The sequence below is a fragment of the Salmo trutta genome, chromosome 7, assembly GCF_901001165.1.
Source record: "Salmo trutta chromosome 7, fSalTru1.1, whole genome shotgun sequence".
NCBI classification, from domain to species: Eukaryota; Metazoa; Chordata; class Actinopteri; order Salmoniformes; family Salmonidae; genus Salmo; species Salmo trutta.
In genome coordinates this window covers 40,667,291-40,681,057 of record NC_042963.1, presented here as the reverse complement: position 1 = coordinate 40,681,057, position 13,767 = coordinate 40,667,291, and the positions used below count along the sequence as shown (strand labels likewise).

The following is a 13,767-nucleotide window of genomic DNA, read 5'->3' as shown; positions in this document are numbered from 1 at the left end:
AACATATTTTTTTCAAATCATAGATGTTTGAGAATGATGGACTGCAATTGGCAGTCAAATAGCTTAAGATATAATGGCAACTTGAATCATTCATATATGTGTGTGTATGTTGTGGCCATACTGGCATTCTACTGTACAGTCTGTACTATCTGTACACCTCACACACTAACATTAGCTTAAAACCCATCAATAGCCCTCAAAGCACACTCAACATGCTGTAAAGGCAATTGTTTAGACCAGAAGTTATTGCCAGACCACATGGGGATTATTTGTGTTTGTACAGTACATCATTAACATGTTGAATTTCTTTGGTGGGAAGAAAGAAAAGTCCCAAAATGACAAGTCATCAGATCAGAGAGATATGGAGACTGTAGGGTGTGCAGTATGGATGCCAGATTCTCCCTATGGTGGAATGTTTCAGTAGTCTGCCTCTTTATGGAGGGGCCAACCACTCATGTGGAAAAGCATCTCCCTTGTCTGTGTTCTTAGGCCCACAGGTCTCATGGAAATCAACAAAAAAGTACCAACAAAGATACACCACAGAACAGAAAGGAAATGATGTAACCAGCAACCTCTACATGCTACGCATCACATCTTTGACTGTCTGGAACCCAAGGCTTGCATGGTGGAGCCAGTTGGAGGGAGTGTGGTGGCCTATTGGTGAAGTACCAAAATGTTGTTGTTTTAGGTTTAGTTTAGGAAGCAAACCTTGGTTTGACACACTCAAGTCTAAGCTACCTACCCATAAGGGCCCAAATGGATTATTGTCAACTTTATAACTTTATTATTGTCAACGGTGCCTGAACACTTTACACAGGTATACACCCCTCCTTATGAATACATAACATCACTGTACAGCAACTCCCAGTTACAAATCAACATAGAAATGAGCCTAGTAACAAATCACTGATAAAAAACATCCACGATAATTATTGCAACAATCTGTAAAATAACACAATACAGTTTATACTGTACCTACAGCCATTTAAAAAGTTCAATAATAACGTAGAAATAAAATAATCACTTAAAATGCAAGTACTATGGCATGACATGAAGGGATAAGGGGGAAGGCTCTCACTAAAACAACAAGTATTTCTGATGTGCCTACTTCATGAGGACACTACAACAAACATAGTAATCATATATCATTGGCTACGAAAAGTACAACTGATATTAAATTAAGCAGCACACATAGAAGCAATAGCCCAATCAGTTCTCTTACTATCAGGTATCCCTTTCTGGTGGTATGCTATCTGTGAACACATGATTCTGAAGACAAAATGGATACAGTGTCAACAAATGAAGCCCATTTCATAGTAAGCCCTTCCAGGTGTACGTAGAAGCATTTCTGTTCCGTTCACGTCTCTCTCTATGCGGAGAGGTGCTACACAACCCTCAGGGCAGAAATTACTAAATAACTTCCGTTTATCTTTACAAAACCACTACAACAACACAACAACTTGTATCAGAGTTAGGTGTGCATTCATACAGTGCTCCTGTAACTCCTGCCCACCGTCACTGTTACTACCAACCTGCTCCATGCCGACATGCTATTCTTTTAGTCCCATTTACATGAGGAATGCCACCCTACCACTCTGCCATCCTCAGTTCCTACCCAGACCAACCAAATGCTTTCTACTAGTCACTCACTCACTCACTCACTCACTCACTCACTCACTCACGCCAGACCTGGGTTTAAATACTATTTAAAATCATTTCAAATACTTTAGCTGGGCGTGATTGAGTTTGCCTGGAGCAATGCAATAGCTGAAAAACTGCAAACACCGCCAATCTGGCACTGCAGGCACTCTAAAGCAAACGTTAGAATTATTTAAAAGATTTCAAATAGTATTTGAACCCAGGTCTTACTCCTACCCAGCAACCCCTCTCAACAGTCCTCAATACTCTGCTTCCCTACTGCAAACAACCAGGCTCTCTCTCGGTGGCCTTCTGAGGATTGCCGCCATAGCAACCACCACTTCCCATCATGCCTTTCTACTGGCTTAGCTTTTAACCTCTGATTCCTATTTTTTCTCGAACTCTGGACTATTGATGTGTCAAATGAACTCATCACATAAATGTTTTTGACAGTCACATTCTTGTATTTTTGCTTTTTCCATTACCCCTAATTGGATCCTTGTGCTGATACTTCTCTGTTATATTATTCCTGGGCACTGATTCCCTTGTGTGATATAAAAAACAAAGTAACACATCTCAAACTAAAGCCATTGTATGTATGTGCGCCACGATGACTTACAGTTATACTGTACACAAATGAAAATGTATATCCAGCACACACTGTAAAGAGGATGGATCTAACGACTTTGGTTCAGTACCCCAGGCAAGTTAAACTCATGTACACTTTACAAAAAAGCCAAAGGTCAGTTAAATATGAACTCTAGCCTCTTATGACTGTAGTATACTGTCATAAGGATAGAACACAGAGCTAGGGGCTAAGCCTACACCTGGAAGAGAAATCAAATCTGCCCCGACAATAAGACGTCAAAGAAAGGAACCAGTTCCAGCTAGTCTGTTGGTTCTCAAGGTTCCAGCGAAGTAAACTGTGTCGTTATATCTGTAAGGCACTACGAGGGAACAATGGTCAAACCTAAGACTGCGGAGGATTCCAAGTATTATAGCACAAAGGTGCAAGACGTGGACTACACACACATGGCTGACAGTAGCACACACAGACAATCACGTTGTACATGCCTATGTTATTATAACCACTTTGTGCAATCACAATGAAAAAAGAGGAACAAATCAATTCTATTGGTATCAGAAAAAGTTATTCATAAAATAATCTGGGTGCATACTGCTACATTCTAAAAACAGGGCCCAGCTACGACTGCTATAGCTAAAACATAAGCCTCCTCAAAAAGGTGAGAACTAAAAAACAAAGGGAAAATACCTATTTTTTTTGTCTTTTGTTGATTATATTTCCAGAAGACTCCTGACTCCAGTTGTCTGTTGGAGAAGGAGGGGTGTGGGATGTGGAGGGATGCTTCGTTCTCTCTCCCCCACACATTGAATGATTTGGAAATGTTTAAGACAGTTCAAGGCCATCATTATTTTTTGTATTCTTTGAAGAGCAGCAGGTTTCCGTATTTCACCTTCATTCCCAAATCCTCACGGGAATCCTCATGGGAATTCTTCTGATGGGAATTCCAACATCCAGAGAGGGACCCCTTGTTAAAACAGTCCCTTTCCAATTCAAGACGGGAAAACAAAAACAAACAAAAAGCTGTTTTAGGAGAACAAAAAGCCTCCACCTCTCCCAAAGGCCCATTATGAAGACCTTGCTATAAAATAATGAGAAATTACTCTGATTGAAAGTAGAAATAAAACCAAGAGAGAAAACAAAGCAAAACTGGCCCTTTTGGAGAATTTTTGGGGAAAAGAAAAGTAATAATAGAAATTCCACCTCTCCTTTCTCTGTCTATTTATTTACCTTTTTCCTCTCTGTCATTATGTCTTCAAGTAAATGTGACAGTTTTATAAAGATTGCATGTCTCTCTCTCTATCTCTCTGTCTGTGGAGTGGGGATAGGGAGGGAGGACATGGAGTGAGCAGCAGCAGCAGCATTGCTGGGGTCTGGATCTGGGGGTCTGGGTCTCCAGTGTGTTGGCTTGGCTCTAGAGGTAAGGGTACTGGTTCACCTTGGTTGGGCTCAGTGGGTATCCAGTGTAGACAGTGGAGGCAGGCGAGGCGCTGATGTACGTCTGGTGAGCAAACTGAGCCTGGTACTGGCTGTGGTGCAGGGTGGGTGAGGGCAGCACATGGTGCCCCATGCTGACGGGTACCTGGTGAACAATGCCCGGTGTGTGGTATGTGGTGTGCTGGACCGTGTGGCGGGCAGAGCCTGGGGTTGCCACCAGGTGGGCCACAGTGCCTGTGGAGCCCAGGGCTGCGGGCGTGGCAGTGTAGGTGTAGAGGTGGGGCTGGCCGGGCAGGTGGGTGGCAGCCAGGTGGGTGGCAGACAGGTGGGTGTGGACGTTGGCAGTGTGAGAGGGGCTGTTGTGGTGCTGGAAGGAGTAGGGGGCCTGAGCTGCGATGGTTGGGGTGATGTAAGCCTGCTGGCGCCGGTGGCCTCCATTCCGCTCAGTTACCATGTGATGCTGGGCCTGGATAGGAGCGAGAAGAGATACGAGGATGGAGTCAGTGCAATCCAAATGACAATCTCACTTTCCACACAGTTAATCTATGCTGCAATAGTCTATGTGCTGGGGGGCTAGGGTCAGTCTGTTATATCTGGTGTAATTCTCCTGTCTTATTTGGTGTCCTGTGTGAATTTAAGTATGCTCCCTCTAATTCTCTTTCTCTCCCTCTCTCCCTCCCATGCTGGAGGACCTGATCCCTAGAACAATGCCTCAGGACTACCTGGCCTGATTACTCCTGGCTGTCCCCAGTCCACCTAGTCATTCCGCTGCTCCAGTTTCAACTGTTCTGCCTGTGGCTATGGAACCCTGACCTGTTCAACGGACGTGCTACCTTGTCCCGGACCTGCTGTTTTTGACTCTCTCTCTCTCTACCGCACTTAATGTCTCAATCTCTGAATGCTCGGCTATGGAAAGCCAACTGACATTTACTCCTGAGGTACTGACCTGTTGCACTCTCAACAAACACTGCGATTATTATTTGACCCTGCTGGTCATGTATGAACCTTTGAACATCTTGAAGAACAATCTGACCTTAATGGCCATTTACTCTTATAATCTCCACATGGCACAGCCAGAAGAGGACTGGCCACCCCTCAGAGCCTGGTTCCTCTCTAGGTTTCTTCCTAGGTTTCTGCCTTTCTAGGGAGTTTTTCCTAGCTACTGTGCTTTTACATCTGCATTGCTTGCGGTTTGGGGTTTTAGGCTGGGTTTCTGTATAGCACTTTGTGACATCTGCTGATGTAAAAAGGGCTTTATAAATACATGTGATTGATTGATTGATAATGATATAAATAATTTAGATGGGTCCTTACTTGGCTCTCTCTCCATACCTGGCTGAGATTGAGAGGCTGCTGCTGCTGGAAGGGGTTTGGCCCCGAGCGCTGCTGTCGGTAAGCCACGCCCCCCGACAGGTGGTTGTTGCCAGACACCATGCCCGCGCCATTGGAGGTTTTGAACTTGTACGCCGAATTCTGATGATTCATTGCATCTGCACAGTAAAGGGAACAAGGTCAAAAGGTCAATCCAGGTCAAGAAAATAACATATGAGTACATTATAAACACAAAGAAAAAAAACATGTGGAACCGAGGTAGCAACAGTAACCAATGGGGCAGGGCTTAGCGAAGGTTCATTTGTAGTACCAACAACAACAATAATGGATACATTTGTAACATTTTCTTTTCAAAAAACAATAATAGTATTTCCTATACTCTAGAAGAAAGACTATCAACCATCCCTCCCTGTCTGTGTGGGTCTCTGTAGGTACCTGTGTAGATATCTGTGTAGGTACCTGTGTAGATATCTGTGTAGGTACCTGGCATCAGGCGCTCACACTCGCTCAGCACCTCGCTGGACTGGCTCTTCAGAGGGGGGATGATGATGGAGCGAAGGTTGTTTCTGTTGCTGTAGTTGTCCAGCAGGGTGGTCTTGGAGTCATGGTAGCCATTGTTGTTGGGCTGCCTGGACTCTACTGCATAGGGACTGTTGTTACTGGATGAGTCAGAGTCGGGGGAGTCGTGTACTGTGACACAGCTGATGACGTTCTTCCTCTGCTTGAATGAGCTGCAAGGAGGAGGATCACTTTTTAGTAATGGTACATATAGTATTGGTCAGCCTACTAACCTTCTGACCAATGTTGGTGTATAATAGCTACTGTAAATTGGACAGTGCAGTTAGATTAACAAGAATTTAAGCTTTCAGCCGATATAAGACACTTATATGTACATAAATGTTTAAGATCCATTATATTTATGATTATTTATTTGAATTGCACGCCCTCCAGTTTCACCAGAAGTTAGTGGGCAGGACCCCTAGGCCTAAGAAGATATAGTAATGGTCAGCCTACTAACCTTCTGATCAATGTTGGTGTTGATTCCATAATAAATAGTGAATTCAGATCAAGCCACAAAAAATGCCCTTATGCCAATCATGTCCACTCCTATTATAAATGAAACCCAGCTCTTTCAGTAATGAAACTAAACATGCACTAAACATGGCCTCCTGTCATGTATTTAACCCTGGCACCCAGATCCCTGCCTGCGTGTCATGTCTGGCCCAAAATGGCTGACCTGTACCTAGTATGGTTGGTGTTGCTATTCTTGTGATCATCCTCCTCGTCCGTGTCACTGCTGATGGTGATGATGCTGACGGCAGGGCTGGGCGTATCAGGGATGATGATGGTCTGACGCTGCCCGTTGTGGTGCTGATGGTGGTCCCTGGTGGTGCTGGAGGCCTGCTCTGCCTCGCCCCGTCCCCACCCTCCACAGCCCAGGGGGGGTCCGCAGCTGGAGCCGGAGGAAGGGCCGTTGTTCTGAAGCACAGCACAACGTGGAGGGGTGTTCTCCTTCAGCCGCTTGGAGCGCTGTGGTGATTGTACCGCCTGGGAGGAGGACACCTCGTACGCAGACACGTTCCTGACGGGAGAGAGATGAGAGGGGGATGAGGTGGCACCTACCACTACAACCTAATACTAGGTGGCACCTACCACTACAACCTAATACTAGGTGGCACCTACCACTACAACCTAATACTAGGTGGCACCTACCACTACAACCTAATACTAGGTGGCACCTACCACTACAACCTAATACTAGGTGGCACCTACCACTACAACCTAATACTAGGTGGCACCTACCACTACAACCTAATACTAGGTGGCACCTACCACTACAACCTAATACTAGGTGGCACCTACCACTACAACCTAATACTAGGTGGCACCTACCACTACAACCTAATACTAGGTGGCACCTACCACTACAACCTAATACTAGGTGGCACCTACCACTACAACCTAATACTAGGTGGCACCTACCACTACAACCTAATACTAGGTGGCACCTACCACTACAACCTAATACTAGGTGGCACCTACCACTACAACCTAATACTAGGTGGCACCTACCACTACAACCTAATACTAGGTGGCACCTACCACTACAACCTAATACTAGGTGGCACCTACCACTACAACCTAATACTAGGTGGCACCTACCACTACAACCTAATACTAGGTGGCACCTACCACTACAACCTAATACTAGGTGGCACCTACCACTACAACCTAATACTAGGTGGCACCTACCACTACAACCTAATACTAGGTGGCACCTACCACTACAACCTAATACTAGGTGGCACCTACTACTACAGCCTAGTTGTGTAGGAGGTCCTAGTTGTTTAGGAGGTCCTAGTTGTGTAGGAGGTCCTAGTTGTTTAGGAGGTCCTAGTTGTGTGCGAGATCCTAGTTGTTTAGGAGGTCCTAGTTGTGTAGGAGGTCTTGGTTGTTTAGGAGGTCCTAGTTGTTTATGAGGTCTTAGTTGTATAGCAGGTCCTAGTTGTTTAGGAGGTCCTAGTTGTGTGTGGGATCCTAGTTGTTTAGGAGGTCCTAGTTGTTTAGGAGGTCCTGGTTGTGTGCGAGATCCTAGTTGTTTAGGAGGTCCTAGTTGTGTAGGAGGTCTTGGTTGTTTAGGAGGTCCTAGTTGTTTAGGAGGTCCTAGTTGTGTAGGAGGTCCTAGTTGTGTAGGAGGTCCTAGTTGTGTAGGAGGTCTTAGTTGTTTAGGAGGTCCTAGTTGTATAGGAGGTCCTAGTTGTGTAGGAGGTTCTAGTTGTGTAGGAGGTCCTAGTTGTGTAGGAGGTCCTAGTTGTGTAGGAGGTCCTAGTTGTGCTTACCTGGTAGTCATCTGATGCTGCTTGTTCTTTTTGGAAGAGGAGTTGTTGTTATTGGTTGACGGTTGCCTCATCACATGGGCCACGCCCACATTGAGAGGCTGGTTGTGGTTGGATGGGAGGGTGACGTGGCCAGCCAGCAGTGCCGGCTGTTGCATGATGGGATTGTAATGGCCGCCGTGTGGATGAGAATTCCTGGAACACAACAGAATGTCCCATCACTGCACTGAACCTGTATTTTATATTATTATATCTGGAGAAACACCGTCATTGTGACCTTGGCCCATTTTCATGTCTAACTACATATCTATAACTGCACATGAGTACATACTGCTTCACATATGGGACTAGAGTTGGGTGGGTGGCAGCAGTCATCGCGTGAGACATAGGGGAGCAAAATGAGAGCGAGGGGAATAAAGAGAGCGGGAGCGAGGGCAGCTGACGCCAGTAGCTATAGAGGGATAGTTCTGCAGAGGAAGTGCGACACTTTCCCAATCATCTTTGTGGGGACGAGAGAGAGAGAGAGAGAGAGAGCGAGAGAGAGAGAGAGAGAGAGAGAGAGAGAGAGAGAACCACCCTGTCCTTTGACAGACACTGCTAAATTAACCTGCATGCACACACACACACACACTCATATACCTGCATCCAGCTTACCTTCCTACAGGCCCCATCCATCTAACATATCATCATTGTGACACGCCGTGCCTGGGATGATGTCCTTACATACATCTCATCCCTCTAAAGTAAATGTGCTCTTACAAAAACCCTGCTGTTCACTTCTAGACTGTGATTCATGGCAGCCCTCTGAGTGCCTGTCACAAGGCAATGCTCTTCTGTCAATCAGGACACTGCTGTGCTGATCCTCTCTGAACTTTGTAAACATCCAAACCTCCCCATGTTATCCAGGCCTTTATACACAATTGGACAATGAAACTAGCCTGGAATGTTAAGTGATACACTCTGTTAATCATGGTGAAACGGAGCATATCAAATTGGTTTGCAGGCTACAATGAAACGGATACACCTTTGCCATTTGGCTTCACATATAGCTAGATATTCCAGGCTTATACTGTACAACGTTGGTACGTTTGACCAAGTCTAATCTTTAATGTCTACTCTGGTCCTATAGGCTTTGATTTGTTATGGTAGTGCTTATAAGACTCTGGTTACATAAGGAGGAGAGCATGTTCCTTACCTCCAGTTAGCCAGGGGCTGGGAGGCCGTCATGGAGTCAGGGATGACGGTGGCGTGCTGGACTGAGGTGTGGGTGAGCTGCTGCCAGGCAGGGGGGAGAAGGATCTGCTGGGTGCCATTGGGCCAGGCCTGCTGAGGGGAGAGAAAAAGAGCAAACGGGGAGAAGAGGTCAGTCACAGAATTAAATACAACACTATTTATATTGTATTGTATTTCTATTGTATCTCTATGGGATCATCTGTCACCTAACAACCTTGAATGTCAATTATGCAAAGTATACTTTAATGTAGACAAAGAATGCTACCTAAATAAAAAGGTGTTGTTTTTGTATCTCTCATTGTTTTAATTCCAGAGATGAAGGCATGGGGGAACTAGGGGAAATAATTGAAAGTGTAACAAAAGTTAAGAAATCCTTCTAAAAACACAAAACAGCCAATGGATTGCAGGTACAAGCAGAACAACTGGCCAGTGTTACAATAGGCTAGTTAAACAAAGCCAGCTGAACTATCTGGCCTTGTCAGCAGCACACATCAACAGAGCGCAGATAACCCAGCAAACCAATATTGGTTCTGTGAATGTTTCCAGAACATTTGTGAGATCGGGGCACATGTTCTCATAATACAAAAACTGTCCAATCGTGAATGTTTGTTTAAAACATTCGCCTGATGATGCAATAATATTCCTAGAACACATTTAATCTGTTCTTTAAATGTTCCCAGAATGTTTCATTAGGTTGTGGGAACAGTCTGGTGGGAACATTGTGGGGGAATCACCAAAGATATGTGCGGATAATTCTACAATGTTTCTTTTAGGGTGCAAAAAAACATTGTTACAAGAATGTTCCCAGAACACATTTTGTCTTTTTTTAAGGTTCCCAAAATGTTTCTTTAGGTTGTGGGAACATTGTGGAATTTTCTTGGAGTGTTTTTGGGATGTTATCATCCTAATGTTAGATAAAACTCTAACTAGAACTCAGTGGGAATCTTAGCTAATGTTCTGGGAATGTTCCCGGTTCACTGGGAAGACTTTGGATGTGCAGTAAAGATATGTTGCCTCTCCCCTCCTGGTCCCTGTGCTGATGTGTTTGGCATTATCCAAATCAGCTCCGATTTTAATTAAATTTACATCGAGTCCCATTCAGGGCTGCTGTGAAAGGAGCTGCTTTGTATTGCTGGTGCAGAATGCAGGGAGTTGGCAGGCATAATATGCCCCGAGTCAGAGATGGGTCTGTGTGTGTGTGTGTGTGTGTGTGTGTGTGTGTGTGTGTGTGTGTGTGTGTGTGTGTGTGTGTGTGTTTGCAGCCCTAATAGTTTAATGCAGCTCTATTGATTAGCACTTTAATGTGGGGTATAATGAATTTTTCCTTTAAATAGTGTTTGCATATTCTATTTACTTCGGCAGCGTCAGTATATTGCAGTACATAGCACAGCACACACAGAAGACAAAGCACTCCATCTTAGGCCTACATCTGCGCTGGGCTCATACAGAGTGCAAAGCCTACATATCACAATGTTTTACAATGTACCTGTTATACTCTACTGATATAAAACGCTTGTAGGGTTTAACAGTGTATGACCGCTAGCATGTGGGAGTGGAATTGTTTTGTCTGAGGTACGTTGGGAGAGAGAATTAACTTAAAATAAAAACAGTCAATGTGTGAAAAGGGAGGGAGGCATCTTTAGGTCAACAAAACAAGACCGGGATGTGGATTGATAAAGGACACAGGCACAGCCAATAGAAAGGCATGCAAACTGGCCAATAGAAGACAACCTAAGCCACTTACAGACTCCCTTTACATCTCCCATGGTTACATTCACATCTCAGGTCTTTTTATCAACACGCCAAAACCATTAAGAGCCACCAATACTTCCATCTCCTCCTCTCCTCCATCTATCTCTCCAAACATCCTGCTCCATCCTGGCACTCTGCATTCCTCTGTCGCCGGACGTCTGTGTTGTGTAATCGGCCTGTCTGCTCTGAAATGGTAAACAGGTTAGCAGCCCTTTTTCTTTTCTTCTCAGGACCCATTGCCCCAGCAATCAGAGGCGCTATCTTGCTCCCCACCGCCAACCTCTTCTCCCCGGGTGAAAACCCTTTGTCACCTCGGGGCTCTGAAAGCCCTGGCTCTCACTCCCCAATTGTTTCCAAATGTTCTGCATTCCTGCTCCAGATAAAGGTCTTGCCTTGCTGCCTGGCTGGCGGGACTGGCTTACTGGGGCCCTCCTCCACACCCAGCCCCACCCAGCCCCACCTCTGCTCTACAGACGCCTGGGTCGAGGGTGGGCTGCGGCTGCAGAGAGGCCTGGAGGCTAAAGCCCCAAACACCCATTAGAGACCTCCCAAAGCAGAGGGAATGAAGGATTCAGATCCTCTACATCCATTTATTGGGTGTACTGCTGCTCTGGATAAACCACATGCTCGACTACATCATCCCTGTGTTTAATATGTGTGCAGCGTGACAGAGGATTTTCTTTAATGAATCAAATCTGCCAGGATACAGTATGTCAGTAGACCATGACACAGTAATAGGATGATACTTGCACAATATACTCTTTGGTTCATGAACTGTAACATTTTCATTATATTGGCTTGTTCCACCATCATACCTTTACTTGGGGCTTTGCACTGTATCATAATTAATATACTGTGAACTATTTTGTGAATTCTTCTGTTGAGACAGTTTTTCCTGAAGTACTGCATTTATGTTATACAGTGAATGCTACAAGGCACAGGGTAACCTTGTAGCCGAGCAAACCCCTCAAACCCCTCCAAGCCTTTCCAAATCTGTCCCTCTCCTCTGAGGCCTATAATTTCAGAGCGCCTGACTTGGAAGCAGCCCTGAAGCTAATCACCATTTGGTATCTGACAGATTAGTCTTCCACACAGTTCAGAGAGCCTCGCTAGCTGCCTACTGCATGATTAACTATAGATAAGGGAAGCCTTCTGACACCTGGGACTTTACAGGGATATTAAAGCTCTTATGGACATTTCTAGAAACCAGAGGGAGAGGTGTCCTACTCCTCTACAACTCTACTTTAATGCTCAACTATACTGGAGGAATAATGCATGGCTATGTTTTTTTCAAGGAGGGAGGAGGACAATGGAACCAGGGTTTAACTCACTCAGTCAAAACAAGTGCCTGCAGGGGCAGAAGGATCACAACACCCTGATGGACTCCCTGCCTTGATCAAAGGCTAGCCTGTTATAGAAAAGGATATAGAGGTCCGACCTTTTCCAAAGTAGCTTCCATGACCAAATCATACAAAATACCCTGTTAGTCATAGCCATATGTGTGTTTAGGTATGAATGTCTCCCAGTAAATAGAATAGGTTCTGTGTATTGTGATCCAGCAAAACAAAGATGAGATATCATTATGAGTTCAGGAGATGCAAATAAGGGACTAAAGGTGGGCCCCCTATCTCCATGACGACGGACTGAATCACTACTTCCTACCTGTGTCAACAGGCCTGGCTGAATCTGCAGGGGCTGGGTGCCGGGGGCCTGCGTCACTATGGGAACGGCGTTATCCATCCGCACAGAGTAGCCCGTGTGTTTGGACGGGGAGGCCTGCATACCTGAGAACACACACAACACAGAGGTCAACAACAACAACACAGAGGAGGTCAACAACAATAACACAGAGGAGGTCAACAACAACAACAACACAGAGGAGGTCAACAACAACAACACTATGCGCCACACAAAAAAAGAGAAACAATGACGGGAGAAACAATGACGGCAAAATTGTTATGGAAAAAAACATTTTAAACTAGTTGTTTGATATCTCAAACACAGTCAGTGGAAGGGGGGTCAGTGGAAGGCTTACAGTCATTGTAGTGCAGTTCCAGCTCACAGCTTCATAAGCGCTTCTCTCATCAGGAGAAAACTGAACTCGCTGGTGCCAGCCAGTGCTGATCTACTCTACTGAAACTGACTGAGCCTTAGACCTGACTATAGAAAGGCCTATAGGTGCTCTTTTTAATTAATTAATTTAGCATTTATGTATACAGGTGATCCCGTTGCAATCTGTTATCTTTCTGATATTTTTTCAAAGTAAATCTGTTCCAAGATGGCATGAAATAATCACTCATTACAGACGCCTTACCACTGATACAGGATCAGATATTTGTTTACCCCCAATGGTTAAGGGATAGAGTAATCTGATCCTAGATCTGTGGCCTTGTTACACAGCATACACTGTGTTACTCTAAAGCCTCTTACCTTGGAAGCCAGGTGGGCAGACGATGAGGGCCTGCTGGAAGGGGTCAGGCCGGGCAGCACAGAGCTGAGGGGCCACAGGATGCAGGGGCATGCTCCTCTGTGCCACGGCAGCCATGGAGGCCGCTGAGGGCTGGTAGAGTGCAGATCGGTAGTTTAATATGGAGACATCGGGGTTGCCAAGGGAAAGGGTGGTACTGGTGGTGGAGGGAGCCTGGTTGGTGGCCTAAAGGAATGACGGGATCAAAACGTAAAGCCATAAGGAGATGTTCAGTGGTGGTGGTAAGGTCATGTTGTTGGGGGACGGGATAGAATCATTAATCAGAAAATAACATTGTCAGTCATTGTTTTGTTTTTTAACCCCTTTATTCCCCAACTTCATGGTATCCAATTGGTAGTTACAGTCTTGTCTTATCGCTACAACTCCCGTACGGACTCGGGAGAGGCGAAGGTCGAGAGCCGTGCGTCCTCCGAAACACGACCCTGCCAAGCCACACTGCTTCTTAACACACTGCTCGCTTAACCTGG

At 45.3% G+C, this 13,767-nt stretch overlaps 1 protein-coding gene across 6 annotated transcripts in view; it reads right to left on the bottom strand.

Annotated features, from left to right (window-relative positions):
* Positions 1-764: 764 nt before the first annotated feature.
* LOC115197406 (homeodomain-interacting protein kinase 2) overlaps positions 765-13,767 on the bottom strand; it is a 128,850-nt gene continuing 115,847 nt past the window's right edge. Inside the window, exons 8-15 of one of the 6 annotated variants that reach the window (XM_029758865.1) lie at positions 13,243-13,465; positions 12,475-12,596; positions 9,023-9,153; positions 7,831-8,022; positions 6,234-6,572; positions 5,426-5,721; positions 4,973-5,148; positions 765-4,124 (exon numbers count right to left, since the gene is read on the bottom strand). In XM_029758865.1, the coding sequence (XP_029614725.1) occupies positions 3,636-4,124; positions 4,973-5,148; positions 5,426-5,721; positions 6,234-6,572; positions 7,831-8,022; positions 9,023-9,153; positions 12,475-12,596; positions 13,243-13,465 (1,968 nt within the window). In that variant the 3' untranslated portion in view covers positions 765-3,635. The remainder of the gene's footprint in view (positions 4,125-4,972; positions 5,149-5,425; positions 5,722-6,233; positions 6,573-7,830; positions 8,023-9,022; positions 9,154-12,474; positions 12,597-13,242; positions 13,466-13,767) is intronic. The other 5 variants (XM_029758868.1, XM_029758869.1, XM_029758870.1 and 2 more) reach the window with 5 other exon arrangements.